This window comes from Nilaparvata lugens, chromosome 8 (assembly GCF_014356525.2).
Source record: "Nilaparvata lugens isolate BPH chromosome 8, ASM1435652v1, whole genome shotgun sequence".
Classification (NCBI taxonomy): Eukaryota; Metazoa; Arthropoda; class Insecta; order Hemiptera; family Delphacidae; genus Nilaparvata; species Nilaparvata lugens.
The window spans coordinates 22,052,778-22,073,872 of NC_052511.1; the positions used below are offsets into that span (position 1 = coordinate 22,052,778).

A 21,095-nucleotide genomic window follows, 5' to 3' on the forward strand; every position below is an offset into this window, starting at 1 on the left:
GCTATTAGTTTTCATTGATTGATTTGCTCTGAATGGAATTTCATTGATTGGTTTTAGTCGCGGTTGTAAAACTGGGTCATTAATTTTGTGTCAAGAGAGGTTTAAGATGAGTCGCGGACTCTCAGGACTGTGAATGGATGGGTGAACGGGATAGGATAAAATATATATCTGGTTACTCGGAAAATAATGAAACTTTATCGGATTATATTAAACTCCTTTATTGGGTTGCACTTTACTTTGAAGGTCATATCTATCTGTCAGTAGGAGAGTACCGAGATTACACCCCTGATATTGTGAGATTGTGTCGAAAATAGATATTTTCTTTTCGAATTTTATGAATAGGACGATAAGGTGATTCGTGATTCATTAATTAAATAGAATAATAATTGTACAAGAAGACTCTGCTCGGAAAAAAAATTAGTTTGAAGCAATCAATAATTATTATGAACTCAGATTATTTGAGATACGCAATAAAAAGACAGATTCATAATTCACATTCAAATCGAACTGCGAAATTGTCTAGACAGTTATCTTTTGATGAATATGCTGTTTGAAATACAATAACTCAACCATACAAACATGAAAGTAGTCTAACAACTTTAGCATTTCACTTACACTCTTTTCAACGAAGGAATTTTCTCACGTCTTGGATTCCAAGTTGGAACGTTCTGCTAAATAGCATTTCACACCTCAAGTGTTAGTGTTTCAAGAATTTCATCTTGAATCAGATTGTTACACCATTATCAATATCTTGTAAACAAAAATGCTTATCAAAGGAAACCATACAATACAATTGGTAGTTGGCTGACCTATGAAGGTGAAAGGCTGTTATTGGCCGAGACTAGGCATGCCCATATTGAACGAGGAACTCATAATACACATGAGAAGCATAAATAACAATAAATAACAGCAATGAGTAAGACCAGTAAATTGTTGAATAAGTCACACAAAATCTGTGCCTTTATGTGTCAACTCCAAGAAGTTTATCTATTCTAGCAAGAAATGTCTCATCATAAGAAACTGACGAAGTTGAACAGTGACGAAGTTTTTTGATGAAATTGTACAGTGATTTGAAAGTTGAATAGTTACATTTATGTTAATAAAAACCAAATGTTATTTGATTGTTGATTCTAAAATTAATTGACTCTCATTGATACGAGAACGATTTGCTTGAAGAGAATATTTCAAAATTGAGAATATTTAGCCTTCTTTCATCCACAAGTGCATTTCAATAATTATCTTATCAGACGTAAGAATGTCTCGAGCTGTTTTTTACTACCGACGTACCGTATTTCATTTTCTGATAAGGTTCAGAAATGACACCTTGAATAGCTGTCTTGAGTTGTTTATCTAAAATTACCCGGTTTATGATAGGCAATTACCTACAATTGCTTCCAATTTAGTACGGTAGTAGTCTCAAAGGCTCAAAGCTCACGATGTTTTCGGAACGCTCTCAAGAACAGAATACTCTAAAGTACTTGTTTAACACAGTTGGCTTCGAAATATTTCATTCTGATGAAGTGATTCATGAGCTTTAAAAAAATAGTTGTTGGAGTTTAGAGTTGTTCATATTTTTGTATAGTTATGTTACATCATCAACAATTTATATGACTGGAGAATATTTTCATTAACGATATTATTTGTAAGGGGCAGACTTTCACTAGTTTTATTACTTCTTTATCGCCTTCTAGCTATTTTTCTTGAGAAAATCACTGGCTGGAGAAGTAGCTCTAAATAAGCTTCATAGATTAAATAAAATGATCACCAACAAGCTTTCATATTTGAAAACCTTTTTTTTCTAGAATAGTCTATCTAAGAATTATGACTAACGATTATATGTACTGAACCAAAGTTGGAATATGTTTATTGGGACAGCCTATCTATGAGGACTCACTTGGAATTTTTCCTTGTTGATGACTCATATTAAAACCCATTTGGTCTGGCTGTCAGTTTGAAGTAATTCAAGTGAATTCTATGTTGTCTCTGAAGGGAAATTCTGATGAGGAAAATATATGAGGGCTGTATGCTATTCTATATAACCATAAATTCTCAGTAGGATTGAGATGTTTTACAAGCTTTACATGTTTAAGCTTTCAGGCCTATTTTAAAGGAAAACATATGAGGAAAATTAACTGAGAGCTGTATAATTATCCATTGTCATTACTAACTGACCGACTGCACACTGTAATAAATAATTATTCAAGAGTATTTATTTATGCTATCAAACTACGGTATGTATACAGTTAAACTTCATTCAAGTTTTGAACTATGCACTTGCATTGGAGAGAGTTGAATAAATCAACGGTTTGAGGTGGGTTCCGAAACACCGAAGTGGTTCTGTTGTTAAACGAACAACTGAAAGATACGATGATAGCCAACAAAAGTCACCAACACAACATGAGCACTGAGTTGAGCCATAAAATGAAACAATCGTGTAAGTTTTCTCTGTTTGAGTCTAACCATAGAGTAAATCATACCGTTAATACAAGTGTAGGTACTTGTATTATTATTCGTCTCTGGTCTTACAGAGGTTGCATTAATTTGTCTTATTTCGACGTTCGATCCTATTTTGATTATCGTTTATGCCTCCTCTCCTAGAATCATTGCAGCACGGAGTAGAGAGGTACTTCTTTTGTGGTTTCATTCACTCTTTGGTTTTATTCTTTTATTCACTTTTCAGCCTACTCTACAGTGAGATTCAACCAAACTCATACTGTAGAATTCCTTATGAATAACATTAATACTCCCCACTCAACCAATGCTGATATTTCAAAGTAAATCTCACTGCAGCCCCCTTCGAATACCACCTCATCGTTCTAAATTTCTAGGCCAAGAAGTTTCGATAAAAAATCAAGGCTTGCTCAGTCATGTGATGATGATAGGCTGCCTTGCCTATGCGTCCGAAATCATTAATTTCTCTGATCTTCGTTCATTGCTTGCCTAGTGGTTCACCTTGAACAAGGATGGAGATATAGGCTTGCTGGAAATTATCATTTTTTACCGATTCTCATCACGTGGAGATTAGTCTGTTTCTTTGTGATTCAATAGCTTTGAAAACAGTAAGCTACTGTAATATACTTGAATTTATTATCATTAATTAGTGGTCTCTTTCGTGGGAATCTGGAATGTGCGTTGGAAGTGAAAAGCGATGAAGTTGACAGAGAATGAAGAAGAAGGAATTGAAGGGTAATACAAAGTGATATTGGAAAAGAATAAGTGCAAAATGGATATTACAGCATTTCAACATTCTCATGGTTACTGAAAAACAATTCGATTCCATAGGGAATATTAATTATCAAACATTAAACGTTGCTTTCCAAATTTAAAATTAATTTATGCTCTGATGGGCAAAAATAGAATGCTCTTTAGAAAAAAACTCTTTTAGAGTGTTCAGACCTTGGTCTTTTCATTCTATTCTATCAATCTATAATTTTTATCTATCTATTTATTTTATATATCATCTATTTATTTTATGAATCATCTATCTATTCTATTTCTATTATCCGACTCTACAATCCTGGGCGATCTTTGGCCTCCTCAACATAATGCCTCCACTCATCTCTCACTTCTGCCTTCAGCCAGAGGTCGCCGATCACATCGTGTATGAATCATCTACAATTTGATAATAATAATTATATTCATTTATTTTATCTACTGCCATGTAATGTAAACATTACAACATCACAATCAAACTCATAAAAGGGTTCTTTTCACAATTGATTTTCAAAACTATGCTATAATGAACATTACGGTATGCAACGACTTGCTGAGCATTATAACATGGTTTCATGGTCTGATGCTGGCAGCAGGTTTCAGTATGTCAAGTCTTCAGTCAGAGTTTCAGTTTTCTAAGTTTTCAATACATTAAGATTTTAGTTCATTAAGTACTCAGTACGTCAAGTTTATACTGATGATATATTATCAGTACACTATACAGTATATTCATACCCTGTATAGTTATCTATCAGCTCTATCAACTGGCATGAGTCTCCTTTCTGGGAAACCAATGGGGGTCCACCCCATCCTTGAGAAATGGACTTAGTAACCTCCTTCTCGTGCATGAGGTAGGTAGGTAGCGCAGTTCATAAAAAGAACACATAGTCGAGATATTTAATCTGTAGAACAACTGTTTTGTACGACTTTAAAAAAATTACGACTAAAAAATCATCGAATTTCACAATTCACACAAAGAAAAAGTTCTCTGAAAACAATTATATATACACATATACAGAAGTCTGATCGTAGTTTCAAAATGAGCAAGGAAAGTTGTGTGAGTGTACCACACCAGATTTTTTAGTTATAGCCTTCAAAAGCCCAAAAAAACTTTTTCTCTAAATTTGTTCAAATTTCATTCCATTATAACTTTTTTTGTGCAAGAGATACAGAGAAATTTTAAATCTATAAAAATTAAAGAGTTTTTTTAACTTTGGAACGATATATCTTCATGCGCTGTATGTCAAAAAATGAGTTCTCCAGAGAAAACCCTGCATGATGTCTGGTGCGTTTCCCCATACGCATGAGATAACAAGCTAGAACTATAAATTTTTCATGACTACTTTAAGATAGAGTCCTGCAAATGGTCTCAATATCTTCGTTACTACAAGACAAATAAGAATATTGATGATGGAAACAACGAAAATATTCCACATCATTGAAAAATACAAGATGGCGGTCATTATTGACAGAAATTTTTATATTGCTTGTTATCCAGTTATTGTGGGAGATATCGGATTGGTTTTCCCACCAAAGTGCTCAGAATTAACCAAACAATGATTTTCGAGAGAATCATCTCATTTCGACCACTCTTTCCATTACTTTTATTCAACTTCAAAAACTTGTAACATACATTTTTCGGGGACAATATTTCACTTTCCACCCTGTATATGTATTCGCAGTGGACGAACACTAGTATTATTGGAACAGTGTTGTAGAATATTTTCAAAGCTTCAAAATGACATCTGGTTGGAGGCTGTAAGTCCATATTTTACGGCTGGAGCGTCATCGGAAAAAGAGTAAAAAGTACTGTTTGCAGCGTGTTTTCCGCTGATGGAATGATATGGAATATTTTCGTTGTTTCCATCATCAATATTCTCATTCGTTTTGTTGTAACGAAGAGATTGAGACCATTTGCAAGACTCTATTTGTAGTCATGAAAAAATCGATTTTATAGTTCTAGCTTGTTACCTCATGCGTTTGGGAAAACGCACCAGAAATCATGCAGAGTTTTCTTTGGAGGGCGCTGGAGAACTCATTTTTTAACGTACAGCGCATAAAGATATATCATTCCAAAGTTGAAAAAACTCTCTATTTTTTATAGATTCAAAATTTCTCTGTATCTCTTGCACAAAAAAAGTTATAATGGAATGGGATTTAAACAAATTTAGAGAAAAAGTTTTTTTGGGCTTTGAAAGCTATAACTAAAAAAAATATGCGTTTTAGAGGAAAATTTTATAAAGCATAATTTGTAGAGGAAGATTTTAAAAATATTTTCGTCTAAAAAATGGTTGAATATCTTGAACGGTTATTGAAATACACGCGACATAGCAGAACCCTGAAAATTTTGGCGGCCATCTTGTTTCCGAGGTGTTTGCCTGTGATTTCGACTTATCATCATCACGATCCTTATTATGCTAGACCTAACGATGAAATTGAGACATCTTCCACGGCTGTTACTCAAAAATTACCACGGAGTGCCTTATTCATGACATTTGCGCCCGGACTATATGGTCTTTAAAGCACTCGTGAGATGTTTAAGACCGCGTTAGCTCGCTACACTCGCTCACTTGTTTCTTAACTCTAATCTAACTCGTACATTGAAGATCATTATTATAAAACTGTTGTATAAACTACAATTATAGCAATTTTCAATATATTATATCTCAGTATATAGTCAATATATTAGACTATTCTCATCAAAATTAGGGAGAGTAACAGTTATGGGTTTATCCTTTTGTTTCTCTCCTAATCATTAATTTGATGTTGTAAGTGTAGAATGAATAAATAAATATCTATTCTATTTATTCAATAAGCTAGTTTCAATAATGTGAAACCACTGAATGAGCAGCCCAATTAGTTTTGGCAAATACTTATCGGTAGGCTATAGAGTTCACCAATGGTGGCTCCTACCCACAGATAATATAGAGCTATATATCAGTGCTCAAGACTGCCAATGAAATGTGGGGAGAAAGTGTACCAGAAGGGTTAATGGCCTCGTTTTGGCTCCACTCTATTCTGTCAGCATTTCTTATAAATAACAACAATACTTCCCACCCTAACAATACAGACAGGTTGTGTTGAATCTCACGACAGTACAACATATTATTGACTTCTGAACTGTAACGTACGGTACAAAACACACAAAACATCCATATTGTTTCCGACATTCCAACAAACATTTCCGTTTCCGAAAATGCATTCGTTATATGATTAGCATTTTTAGTTTGTTGAACATGTGGTAAAAACAGCCATTGTTTGTTTGTTTTTGTAATAGTTATTCTATATTTTCAAATAAATGGGTTAGCTGGCTGAATTTGAATAACAACAGGATGTAGCAATGTCGTATTCTAAATGACATATCATATATTGGTACAATAAAATGACATGTGGTACAATATTTTATTTGAATGACATGGTACATCTATTTAAATGAAATCTGATACAATAGTGTACCAGAAAAATTACTTGTGATTGTAACATATCGTAAGTATTTAGAGGTTTTGTCTCCAATCTAGAAGTTCTATTAACTCTTACATGAATTCAAACTCATGAAATGTTAGCCTATTTATGAACTTCATGCGAGCAATCATTATAATTATTATCATGACTATAGTGAGATTCATTTCCAACTGTCAGCATTGTTTGAATGTGGATCAAAGATTTTATGAATTAGAAATGCTGACAGTTTAAAGTGAATCTCACTATAGAAGATTATGATGATGCACTAGTTAGTTAACTTGATGAAAACTTGACAGACGACGGAATGCTGTCAACAGTCAACACTGTCACTTCGGATGACACTGGATGAATAATTGACAATTCAAGATATGAGAGCGATTCCAGAGTAGTGAGAAAGAAGTATGAAAGGGAAGGGAAAAGGAAGGGAACGAGAAATGTAATGAATTAATTGATACGATCCAATGAAGATGTCTGTCTTACAGCTAGCAACATTATTTTCATCTATCTATCTATCTATCTATCTATATATATATATATATATATATATATATATATATATATATATATACTGGGTCTTATATATATATAAGCGAAATGGCACTGACTGACTCACTCACTCACTCGCAGAACTACAAATCTACCGGACCAAAAACGTTCAAATTTGGTAGGAATGTTCAGTTGGCCCTTTAGAGACGCACTAAGAAATCTTTTGGCAATATTTTAACTCTAAGGGTGGTTTTTAAGGGTTTAAAGTTCGTCTTTTAACATGTATATTCTTCTTATTCTCTTATTCATAATTGAAAAATGCCCATACCATATGTTAATATAGAACTATAATCTAGAGAGAGTACCTCTTCGAAACAGTTGTTAACTGGTAACTAAATTAATAATTTTGTCAGGTTGGCATTAAGTTTAGTTGACTTTGTTAGGTTGGCACCAAGTTGAAGATTAAAATGCATTTACCGCGGAAAAATTGATTGGGTACTGCTACTTCAATCAGAGCTATTCCTGGGAATATTATATTACTAGCCGTCTGGCTCGCTTCGCTCGCCATATCAGTTTAGCCAGACGAGTTTGGACCCCCGACTGGATCTTCCTACAATTCGCTCGCCTGCTGATCTCATTCTTGGATGATACAGTCGGGGGTCCAGGGGGCGGAGCCCCCCGTGCTAGACGGATATGGCGAGCGAAACGAGCCTGACGGCTAGTGTTAAATAATTTCCATTGATTTTTTAGTAGTTTTCAGTTATGAGACTATTAGACACTTAAAAACCTTATTCAAATATGAAACATGCGATTTTTTATTCCTAAACATGGATTTATGTTAGAATGGAAATTTATAGAATTCATTTTTATGATAGAATTAATTTTATGTGAAGCCTGGATTACTAAAAGCACCCATTAAAATATCTACGGCTACTTAATAGTACTGTAGAAAAATTCCCTCCCCATCCGCCTACTCTCTTCCTAATGGTTGAAAATGTGAAAAACATCCAACTTGGATTTCTATCAATAGATGGCATTACTTGTTAAATAACTTTCACTCTCGACTCTCTTCTGATTGGGCAGATTGTAAACTAAACTCGGAATTCTGCCAGTAGGTGGGTAATATTTTCTGCAACTCCGCCTACTCTCTCCCAATTGGTCAACAGTTTGTAATGAATAACAATACAAATGGAAAGAGGAGAGAAATTCGCGTTTCACAGTTAACTGTATCATATAAGATTTTGTAGAATAATAAATTTGATTTTATGGCTCGTGAGCTGTACTCGTAAATATATATTTATGAAGTTATAACATGAAATAATATTTCACAACAGTCCCCATATTTAATACGATAATTTTCGTTTCCAATGTTTTTCTTTTTGGTGATTTGTCTGAATTCGCTAGAGAACGTATAGCATTATTTATTTATTCATCCATACAGACAAAAGGATTTATCTCTCTTCAGGGTACCTTGTATGGAGTGAAATATAGTTTAGTACAGTACGTACTACAATGAGTACTAAAGTAGATTTTAAGAAAATCTATAGATGAGTGTCCAGTAAGCAAACAACTGTCCTCGTGTAAAGGGTCTTACCCCCTGCTTTTTATAACTAGGTTCAAAAGCAATAACATTGATTCTTATTGAAGTGTTCTGACATTGTCTGATGTGAACGCTCTCATAAGAGCTTATTGTTTTCTTTTCCTGCCCAGCAGAGCAGAAGTGTACTGGAAAGCTGGTCTTTAGCACAGAAGCAATGTGGAAATCTTAATCATTATTCTAGTATGCAAACATCAATCAATAGGCCTTAATCCTTAGTATGCAAATATTAATCAATAGGCAATCAGCAGGCAGCAGGTGTAATTATTTCAATGAACCCAATTACCCAACCAAATTCGGATCACAGCCATCACATACTAGTGCTCCTTTAAAAGCCGACAGAAACGAGTTCAAGTTATGCATTTTCATGGACGGGTTCGATAAGCAGTTATTATCGACGGAGTCTTTCAATCCTAGCAACAAGTTGTTCATAATAATTTAGAAGCTTGTGAGTTACTTTCTGAAATATTACCTTGATTTGGTTGAAACGTTCGCCTGTAGGAAGAAAAGATTGATCAGAAAGTTATGGAGTTGGGGGGAAAAATTTATTGATTCTTGATCTATTCGTTACCGTACCTGGAGAAGGAAAACCGTTCAATTCTCAGAAAATTATCTTAATCTTATTGAGAAGAAGAAGAAAGAAGAAGATCTAATAAGACCGAGAACGATTTGGAATAGTGGATAGTGAATATTTTGATTTGGAGGAGTGGTCATCTCCAAATCTTCCAATAACAAATAAACATTCCTACTCGATGAATAATGCAAACTGCACACAGAGTCATTCCTACTTATTGTCCCTGTCACAGGGACAAAACCAGGAAAATAAGTGGAAACACGGATTGGAAAGTTGTATTCATTTGAGTTCTGGACAAGGAGGATATAGATATTATAGATCCAAACACTTCTTTGTCTTCTTCTTTGAATGTGAACAAAGTGCTTTATAGGTTCTATATATTTTGTTATTAATTTATGGGTTATTTTATTCGTGAGTCTTATGTTAGGAATTTTTATGATTAGATGTGCCGAACGCTTTGTAAAATTGTAAATAGGCCTATACTTTGTAAATATAGCGTTTTACCAGAAAATGATAGACCCGTCCCCGTGGAAAGTTTGGTGTAGCAGAAATTGGTTGTAATCGCGCCAGACATGGTCAGTCGATTCTTGGTCTCGTGACCTATCCAGTCTCGATCAGTTATTTACTATGTATTCAAAGGTAATAATCATCATCATCAGTCGTTGAAAGTAGGTCGACGTTTTGGCCGCTAGCGCTCCACAACGGCGTCTGAATTATTTAATTTTCATGTCAGCTTTCATTTCGAATTTATTGCTGGCAACTTGTTGAGCTTCCAGAAAAATTGTGTCTGGTATAATCGGCGACGATATAGTGCAAATGTGGACTGTACACTTGCATAGTGGATGCAATGTGAGTTTGTTCTATACAAGTACAATTTAATAAATTGATGAAAAGTGTAACATTGGTTGTCGGAAGTTGGAGTCGCCTAATATTTTTATATGATTGATACGTTATAGAAGTTCCCTTTATCAATTATTATGATGATTTAAAAGGTTAATATTATGAATACTATACCTACTGTGTGGTGGAGGTATCAATGACCTGTGAAAATTTAGAGAATGTGACAGCTGTGAAATACACTGCAGAGAAGTATAATATATAGAATAGAATGACTTTCTTATTCGTTGACATGGCGGAGTTTGAACTGTAATGTCCACTCTAAGCTAATGCTTAACCACGTGGAAGTGGAAGTATATGAAGCTGGATTTACACACAACAGCGACAGCAAATATGAAAAAATGATTCCCTTAAGTTGTAATGTATCAAATTCTGTCACTCTCAAGTTATTTTGAAGGGAAGAAAGAAGAGTGGTATGAGCACCACTTGGAATAAGATTTTTAGAACATTCTGTCATAGTAATGATAGAGCGCTCTAATTATTTTGTCGTTAATTTTCAGCTCAAGGTATGTATTATAATTCTCAAACATTGGCTATGAATTAAATCAAACTATTAATCTTCATATGAAAAATGTATTGGATCTGTATGAAATAAATTATTGATGTTGTGCTGCTTCATTGTTAATTTCAAATAAAACGAATACATAAATTATAGATGAAATTTCCATCATTGTTCAATGAAGATAATTTTGGTAATGAGGGAATACCAATACCATAACGATACAAAATCGAAATAAAAGCAATGCTTCTCCAGAAAAGGAAAATTGAAATTCACTGAATTTTTGCCAAAAAATGATTCTTTTTGTGGACGTCATAATATGAATGTAAGCATCAAATCTACATGCATATCACATAATTGCATTAAATCTACATAACTTGGATGCACTTGAAGGAGAATTACCATGGATGACATTTTCGTTGACAGATTGGCACTTTGAATTTTGCTTAAATAATAATAGTAATATTTTATGACAATTGATAACACATTTCGCGTAAATAATGATAATAATAATAATATTATTATAATTGACTACTATTCGTAGTCATCTAATTATTATTAATATTATTTACGCTAAATGTGTTATCAATATTGTCATAAAATCGCATTGTAATGTCATAAAATGTGTTATGGATTCATATAACAATTCCATCACAATACAATAATAATCATTCTGATTACTGTTCTGAAAAGCATTTCTCAGTAGACTAACTAAGTTTTAATACGAGATTCAGATCTCAGATTTTATTATGAGGTGCACAATATTATTTTCCATCCACCCCTGGGTTACTCGTTTTAGGAATCATAATCTATGGATGGAATGAGGTGTGGAATGTTTCCCAGTGTGTTGTGATATACACTTTGAACTGTAGGCATTATAAATATAATCTATAAAACAATTTTACAGATAACATTAATTTGAAACCAATGTTCCAATGCTGATAGTTTCAAATAAATCTTACTATAATAGAAAATATAGTAGCGCTCATCGAATTTGCATCTAGATGTTTACCCTGTTGTCAATATTATTTGCAGTCTATTAACTCAATTCGATTGGGTCAATCCTAAATAGATTGATCCTCTAATAAATTGAGAAACTAGAATCTTTGAATGAGTATCAATTTCAGAATTTCTATTACTGTATCGGTACTGTATATTGTATTATATAGGAAGGAATTATTGGCTTTTACATGTACGGGTTAGGAAATACACGATTGACGACGCATCATTACTTATGAACTAATGAGATAATAAAACTTGCAATCTTACATCAAGATTCTGAATTTACCGAGGATGTTTGTCAGACTATTTCAATTCGTAGTAATCAATAAATTTCATTTAAATAATTGAAACAAATTTATTCAAAGTTAAAAGTCCGAACAAACATAGCCAGCAACAAATAATCGATTAAACAGTATCTTTACTCTATGACACAGCTTTCTCCAAGTGATTCCATGGCTAATTGGTAGCACTTGTGACTCATGATGTTGCGCGTGACTCAAGAGAGGTTGCGGGTTCAAGACTCAAGACCAATCAAACTATTTTATTTTGTTGACAATTTTCAACTCTTATTAAGATTATCCACGTAATTTTGACAAAATAATTATAATATTTTTCAAGTTTTCTGGACTTAAGGAGAATGAATTTTACAACACAAAATTTTCTCTGGTGCAAAGCACGGGTTACGTGCTAGTATATTGTAAATAACAAATTAGTATTTTAGGAATTAATGAGAAAATTCTCTTTATCCCCAAATCTTTTCTATGATAAAGCACTTTGAAGGTAATCTGTTCAAAATTATAATACAGTAATATGAATTCCTACAGAATTTCTTCAGATTCATTCTGAGCTATCAGCATTTTTTTATCAACATCTTCCTATTCAACTAATATAGCCTACTGACAGCTTTATGCCAATCTCATTCGTTTCCCTCAATTTGACAAGCGCTGTCTCATGCTAATGCTACCCACTGGAATCTGATGATCGATGCAAATGAAAAAAGGAGAGTAGAAGACGGAGAGAGTATGAGAGGGGAAGAAGAAGGAGGTCAAACAATCATCAACAGGTGACCTGTGGCACTAGTCAAAGGTCAATTATTGTCAAGGTCAAATAAATATTTCCAGCAGAGTACGATACACTCCGAACTGACAGCATTCCTTATATATAACATCATTGCTTCCCATTCAACCAATGCTCATCATTCATTAGTTTATAGATTTTTCTATTCCAGAGAAGCGCTATCAAATTCTCTCACTCTCAAATTCTATTGAATTGAAGAAAGAAGAGTGGTGTGAGCACCACTTGGAATAAGATTTGTAGAGCATTCTGCTCATAATAGAGCGCTTTAATATTTTTATCATCAATTTTCATCTCAAGGTATGCATTTTAATTCAAACTTCGGCTATGCATTAAATCAAACGAATTATCTTCATATAAAAAATCTGTATAAAATAGGCCTACATTATTGATGCTGTGCTTCTTAATTGATTAATAATTTCAAATAAAATAAATAAATTAGGTACCAATGAAATTTCCATCATTGTTCAATGAAGATAACATTTGGTAATGAGGGGAATACTATACCAATACGGTTCAAAAGTGATATAAAAGCGGTATAAATTGAATTATATTTTGTTTTTATTCTTTGGAAAACAAAAATTGAATTTTGAATTATTGCCAGAAAAGTTATTTTTGTGAAATGTCATAAATATGAATGTAAGCATCTAATCTACATGCATGTTACATAATTGCATTTAATCTACTTAAAATGTCCTCACTCGAAGGAGAATATACCAAATTACCATGGTTGACATTTTCATTAACAGATTGGCACTATAAATATTGCCTAAAATTTGTTATCAATTGTCATAAAATTTTTAATGGATTCATAATAACAATTCACAATACAATAATCTTTCTGGTTACTGGTCTAAAAAAAAATTTCTCAGTAGACTAACTCAGTTTCAGTCCAAAATTCAAACGTCAGATTTTATTTTGATGTGCACATCATTAATTTTGGAATCATATTCTGTGGATGAAAATGAGGTGTGGAATGTTTACCAGTGTGTAGTGATATTCACTTTGAACTGTCAGCATTATAAATATAATCTATGCTTCCAAATTTGACAGATAACATTAATTTGAAAAGAATGTTCCAATGCTGATAGTTTCCAATCAATCGTACTATAAATAGAAAATATAGAATTTTCAATTCAATATTTGAAAAAAAAATCTGAGTTAAAAAAATGGTACCTACAATATCATACAGATGGGGGTGAATAAAAAAATGTGCCCAATAATACAAAAACGTATAAAATACACGTATTATGGATATAGTATATTTATTTTATATGTATCTCAGAGTATATACATATAATTACAGGAATTGTCTATAATATAGCATTATCGGGGAAAGATTTTGAAGTATGGTAAAATTTTTACTGATAATTACTCTCACAGAAACTAATCTCTTATTATTTGATATTGTATTCTTGTCAACGTTGGAGTTTCTAAATCTTATATATTATTGATGTCCAACATATATCATAGAATTAATTATCCGTAATATAATATGAGTATTTTCAAATAGCCTACCTATGAATTCTCAATGAATTAAATACCGTAATAAAATATGTAGCCTATTTTTTATAATATACTGTACCCTATACTTTAAATAAGAATGAAATATAAATTCAATGGATAATTCAAACAGTTATTCAATAATAGAAATAAGTTAATAAGTCAAGTGTATTGACATCATTTTTATGATAAGAAACCTCAAGAGTACATCACACTTTTTATTCTTACAAAAAATCAACCATCCAAGTTACATTGATTACGGTATCACTATATTGGAAAAACAAATGCAACTACCTTATTTTGGTACGGACTCCTTGATTTTTTTATCCAGCACTGGAAAAGTGTTGATTTTTGTTGTTAGATGTCACAAAACCGACTGTGTAACACAGTTTTAATCACTGAAACTTTGGACTCTCACTGTCAATTTAGTAGCACCACAACACAGCACTGACTGAAGACTGAAGAGTGAAAAGAACAGTCAAGTTTCTCAGAGGCACCAAAATAAAGAAATCCACAAGTGTTTCACCCAAGCGCTACGAGCGGAGAGACCAAGAACTACAAGTCACGAGCACAAAATTCGAAAGAAACGCCCTTTTTAGTAGTACACAGATTCACCTCATACTGTCAGCATTGATTGAACTTGAAGCATCCATTTGAAGCATACGTGAGGAATACTGAGTAATGTCAGGTTGAAGTAAATCTAACCGTAGGTAGTGTGATGTCAGGTGACATTTTAAAAAGTTTTAGAATTAATTGGAGAGGTGATTATGTGAATTATCATAGTGTTTCTAATAAAAAGGTATCCCTTAGTTACAATACGGTTTTTATTTGCCCTACAATAATTGAGTTGAATTATACGGTTTGGGATGGAATGAAAATTAAATTATTTTCAGAGATTTCTACTATAAGTTCTATCAAAATAATTATTTACTAAAGGAAGTAAGTTACAGTATTATGAATATACTCACCAATACTTTGAAATATTTGTAGCCTTCACTTCTTCCATAATATTCACTTCTTGAGATTTTCAATATTCCAAGAGCTTGAAAATATTACTCATCACTCTTCATAAATATTATTAGAGGTTTTTTATTATTGTAAGCTGCTACTTTGAGAAATATATGACTGTTCAATAAATTGATTATTGTATTGATTACATGTGTATTCTATTTCATGTGACTATTTTCACGAGTGAAATAAAAAAACGAAGATTCTACATCACCAAATAAAAACAAATATCAAACAGGTTCTAAAGGTACAATACCTAATTCTGTTCATGATAATATTTGGCCGACAATTCACATCCAACCCATTCCACCACATTTTCTCTTCTTTTTGCAATAGACAAATGACAAAAACACAGTCAATTACAAACCATCATGAACAAAGGTCACATGATAATATGGTAATTTAGCACCAGAGAATCCAAGTACTATACTGTACATCCAATATTTGACAAATCACACAAAGACAAAAATACACTTACAATTCGGATTGAAAGACTTACATGAAGCTAAACAATAAATAAGCAATATAGAACATAGCCGTTTTAAAGGTTTTATATAACCTTGTCATTTTTTGTGCATTAGAATATGGGCTTAAGTACACTCAACAATAAATTTTCCATTTTTCGACCGAATTTGACTCATGATGCATGATTTTGGACCGCCTTGGCGAGCCGAGAAGAATGAAGTGTAGTACGATGAAATCTAAGCATTGTGTCAAAAGTTATAAGTGTTTGAAATTTTGATCCTTGAGGTGTCCTTATGCACGCCGCTCCACTAGGAGATACAAAAATGAAGTGCACCTAACGGGTGATTCTCATTGAACATTATCTCATGAACTTACATCATTCTGCGAAATATCAATGTTACTTGTTACTTCTTATGTCTTCTTTGCAGTCTGCTTGACCGGGGAATCGTCTTTTTCGTCCCATCGTGGGGGTGTCGGTGTTCACCTTTATTTAAGGTGTTAGAAGGTGTGGTCATCAATGAATTCTGCAATGCTATAGTAGGCTATGGTCTGTCCATCAGGTATTGTTTTAGGCTTCTTATGAAGGTGTTGTCATTCACTAGGGATTTTATGTTGCCAGGAAGCAGGTTTAAACAGATATGCTCCCGAATAGGCCAGAGATCTACTATACTTCCTTAAGTCGATGCTGGGGTAGACTTATGTCATCCACGTTGCGTGTTCTATAACTGTGCTTATCTCGTCTTAAAACCGGACTTTGGTTTACCACTAGGATGATGGATTCCAGGATGTATATTGAGATTACTGTGAGGATACCTGTCTGCTTAAAGAGTGGTTTACAGTGTTCTATGTAGTTTTCTCTTAGTAGGATTCGCACTGCCCTTTTTTGTATCCTTAATATTCTCTTGAGATTTCCCTGTGCTGATGATCCCCATGCGACGATGCCATATCTTAGGTGTGACATAAATAATGAGTGATATGCGATTAGTGCTGTCTTCTCATCAGCAATATTTCTGATTCTGCAGATGACGTATGTAGCAGAGGAGAGTTTTTTACACAAATATTCCGTGTGTTGCCTCCAGGTCAGGTGGTTGGTTATTTCAACCAGGTGGTTAATAATTACACCAAGGAACTTTGTGCTTTCCACTGTTTTTATACTACTGTTTTGTGGTTCATCCTGGGTTTGGTTTGTTGGGGTGAAGCTCATGTGTACTGTTATTTCATTATTTATGGCCAGTTTCATTCTATTGCAGATCGAGGTAGCTTCAGTAAGAGTTGATTCAACTATTTTGTTTCGATTTCCCTTTCTGTTTGTGGGAAGTAGTATATAGTTGTGTCGTCTGCAAATAGGATACACTTTTTGTTTCCTTGTAATTCATCCGGAAGATCATTTATGTATATAAGAAAGAGCAGCGGTCCCAGGATTGTCCCTTGTGGTACTCCTCTTTTGACTGATTGTGCTGTTGATTTGAAAGTAATTATTTGATTTTGTCTTTGGAAATCCAGCTCAACATATTGTTTTCTATGTTGGAGGTAGTCTTCAATCCACTTGAGTGCTCTGCCTTGAATTCTCATTTTTCTTAGTTTTGTTTTGAATATGTTCCAATCCAGTACATCAGAAGCCTTCCAGAGATCAACGAACAGTCCTGATGCATATTTTTATCCTCCCATATCTTACACACCTCATCACAGAGTTTGGAAATCGCTGTGGCTGTACTGTGATTTTTTCGGAATCCATGCTGGCTCTTAGACAACAGCCCATTCGTCTCCAGATATTAAATCAATTGATTCTATGCTGCCCGCTCTATAATATTGGATACAAGATTTGCTATGGGTCTGTAGTTTTTTGGATCAGTATGGTCACCTGTTTTGAATTTGGGGTAGATATTGGCTATTTTTTAGCTATGTGGAAATACTGCTTGTTCAAATGATGAGTTTACTATGTGCAACAGTGGGTTTCTAATTTCATCCTCACAGTACCTTAGAATTCTCCCTGTAATTTCGTCATGACCTAGATAGGCCTACAGTGAATCATTATGAATAAATGATAATAAAAATTGAACTGCTAGTTCAGGCAATGAATGCTCTAAAAAGGGTATAGTGGGAAAAGTTGGGAAGACAATTTTCGACCCCACAGTTTTGTTTAGGGTAGTTGGGAGGTAAACATATCAAAAGTCCCCACCCCTGCCCACTCTGCTAAGGTGGTGGGGGTGGTTCAGAGATATCATTTGTTTGTTTCTCGCATAAAACTCAAAAACTGTATCCTAAGGACTTGACTGTTATATAACAAATTAAAGCTTACATAATTTCCTACAATATTCATTCCACAACTTTTTCTATATCTCCTCAAGTTTTTGAGATATCCGCTCTTGGAGGTGTGACATTTTTGAAAAAACATGTTTGCCACCATTTTTTTTTATTTTTGCTCTTATAACTTTTTGAAAATCGACTGGAGAAATCCATGCTGATTATGAGCTTATTTATTATAAAGCATTAAATTCTTTTAAAATTGATGTATAGTTTCACACTTTTATGAATTTCTCCACACCTTTTGCAGCAGCAGCTTATTTAGTGTTGAGTGTGAAATCTCAATTTTTGCAACAATAGGCCAATTGTCAAATAATTTGGAGGGAATGTTTTAAACAAAATTTTTGACTTTGTCTCAACAAAGCTGCAGAGTCAAAAATTTTGTTTAAAACATTCCCTTTAAATTCCTTTGTCAATTGGCCTATTGTTGCAAAAATTGAGAATTGATGTGAAGACACCTTTACTATAGTGAGTTCATGAAGGAGACCATCCACCAGAAAGTTCCACAGAAGAGGCTGAGAAAGCACACCTTCTTGTGGACAATCTTTTTCTGGTGCGATCACCATCGATCTACCTTGAAGATCGGCCCTGATCCGGCTGAAACAGAGAATGGCCTCAATCCACCTACATATGGCAGGCCGAAGAACACGCCCCCACCCAGCTTGACCATGGACTTGTACATGACATTTTCAAAAGCGCATTCAATGTCCAGGTAGGCACATAGAGCAATCTCCTTGGCAGCAAGGCTGTCCTCCACCTCCACCCTACAAGCTGATGCAGGGCTCTTCCACAGGACTTGCCAGAGGCTGATGAGCAGGCTGGTTCCTGTGGAAAGGAGTGCCTGAAAGCACGCTCTTTCTCAGATATCTTACCACCAGTCTCTAGCTGAAGCTTCTAGAGAAGACTCCAGAAAATGTCCATGAGATGCTCGAGAATCAAAACCCCACCTTGAAGATGAAGGAGTGGAATGTCCTACCAGCCAATCCAGACCTGAAAGGTTATGGATTCGTCTGTTCCCTGGATGAGGCCTGCTTCAATGCTGTTAGGTCAGTCAACTCTAGAGCCAACCTACATTTCTGGTAAGTTTCAATTGTCTCAACATCAGTCAAGGTCAATGCCCAGGATCCTCCAACTTTGTAGAATAGTTTATTGTGATTCGATTCGCATTCATTAGAGGTTACTATCAAGGATGGTAACTATTCCATGGCCGTTTTAATGAACACAATCTGCCATTTTTAATCAGCTATTACGCAGCCCAGTCGTGAGGTCGTGACCCCCAAATGCCCATCAAGTGGTTTGGATAACCTGAGGTACTCTAGAATCAGTATATTTGTGTCTTTTTCATCTTCAAAAACTGCCACGAAACCCTGTTCTTGCGACATCCTCACATAAGAAGCCCTACTGTAATGTAGCAATATTGGAAATGTTGAGGTACAGTTCAGATTTGACATTCTTCTGAAAGACTGAAAATTAGGTTGTAGGTTAAGCTTATAAGATTAAGGTGTTTGTTGGGGTTTTAAAGTGGCAACTCTTCAATGATTATCAATATTCAGGTCTGAAGTGAGTTTGATTCAATTCAAAAAGCAACAAGAACACTGATAATAGTTCATCCACTCATTTTTTTGTTGAGTACATTCTTCGTATCAGTCATTTTACGTCTACCACTCATTCGGGCAATTCAAATATTGGATTTTTTCTATATCTCTGTACTGGCCATACAAAACGCCCTGAAAATGGTCTCAGTTGAAAAAATATATATAATCAAAAAACTCACAAAAATTGATACGATTCATCTGCAATTTCTCTAAATACGTTTTAAATGGAAATTTGATCACTCAAATAAATAAACAAAAATATCCACCAATGCCATCGACGCTCATAATTTCAGAGGCAGTTCCTTATGATCCATTTCCTTTCTATTTTTAATTAAAGGTTCACTAACGTTTTTCACGTGCTTGTGTATATTTATCATTATCTTTTCTTCATAAACATTAAATATTATTGATTTCAGTTTAAAATGAAGAAGCAAGTATCTCTCCCTAGTATAGTGAAGACAAAAGTAAATAGTAAAGTAAAGGATAAACTATTTAAAAAGAAGAAATTTCGCTTGGTGAGTAGTAAACACGCAATATGAAGTAGCATGGCTGCTGATGTATAATTTTAAAGTTTATTTTTTCTCTTGATTAAATTACTTTATTTTATAATATCAAGCTAGGTTTTCATTATGCCAAAATTCTTACTATAGTGGGTACATTTTTACTTTGTCTGTACTAGTGATCATTGATCAACACTTGGAATATTGATATCAAGCTTCAGTATATTTCTTTAATTTTTATTTATTTACAGATTCAAGTCTGAGCTATTAATTTTTCAGTTGACCAGTTCACCTAGTTATTCGTTATTTAAGAATGATAGAATCGATACAGAAATTAAAGTAAATTGAATTGAAGCATGCAATGACAGCTCATCCAGTTCCTACCATTACTATTTTTGTCACTCATCTTTGTATGTATATGAAGTTGTAATGCATGTGAAAAAGAGTGGTGTGATCCAGAATTCAGATGTTCATGAGTATAATACGCGAAACAGAGCAGATTATCATATAATGGGTCACAATAGTAGGTTATTTGAACAAAAACCAGATTATATTGGTAGGAAATTTTATAATAAGCTACCTCAAATCTTGAAAAGTAATGATGATTTGAAGATTTTCAAAAAACAAATGAAAAATATTTAGTTGATAAAGCTTTTTATAGTGTACAAGAATTCCTTTCAAACCTAAACTAGGTTGAACTACTTAGTGTTAGAATTATTATGTAGCCTAATAACATGACTTCTCTTATACTCCATGACTGGAGTCTTTAGGACGTAATCTAAAAAAAAAAAAAAAAAAAAAAAAAAAAAAACTATCAACGATGGTAACTATTCCATGGCCGTTTTAATGAACACAATCTGCCATTTTTAATCAGCTATTACGCTGCCCAGTCGTGACCCCCAAATGCCCATCAAGT

The 21,095-nt window shown here is 33.8% G+C and overlaps 2 protein-coding genes across 4 annotated transcripts in view; one reads left to right on the plus strand and one right to left on the minus strand.

The window, feature by feature from the left end:
* LOC111058708 (V-type proton ATPase 116 kDa subunit a1) overlaps positions 1-14,820 on the minus strand; it is a 75,732-nt gene extending 60,912 nt beyond the window's left edge. Inside the window, exon 1 of one of the 2 annotated variants that reach the window (XM_022346283.2) lies at positions 14,602-14,820. The gene's annotated coding sequence lies outside the window, so the exon portion shown is untranslated. The remainder of the gene's footprint in view (positions 1-14,601) is intronic. The other variant, XM_022346276.2, reaches the window with a different exon arrangement.
* A 5,166-nt stretch (positions 14,821-19,986) lies between these two features.
* Positions 19,987-21,095, plus strand: part of LOC111058688 (MKI67 FHA domain-interacting nucleolar phosphoprotein) — a 105,645-nt gene continuing 104,536 nt past the window's right edge. The window contains exon 1 of one of the 2 annotated variants that reach the window (XM_039434271.1): positions 19,987-20,194. In XM_039434271.1, coding sequence (XP_039290205.1) covers positions 20,102-20,194 — 93 coding nt within the window. In that variant the 5' untranslated portion in view covers positions 19,987-20,101. The remainder of the gene's footprint in view (positions 20,195-21,095) is intronic. The other variant, XM_039434273.1, reaches the window with a different exon arrangement.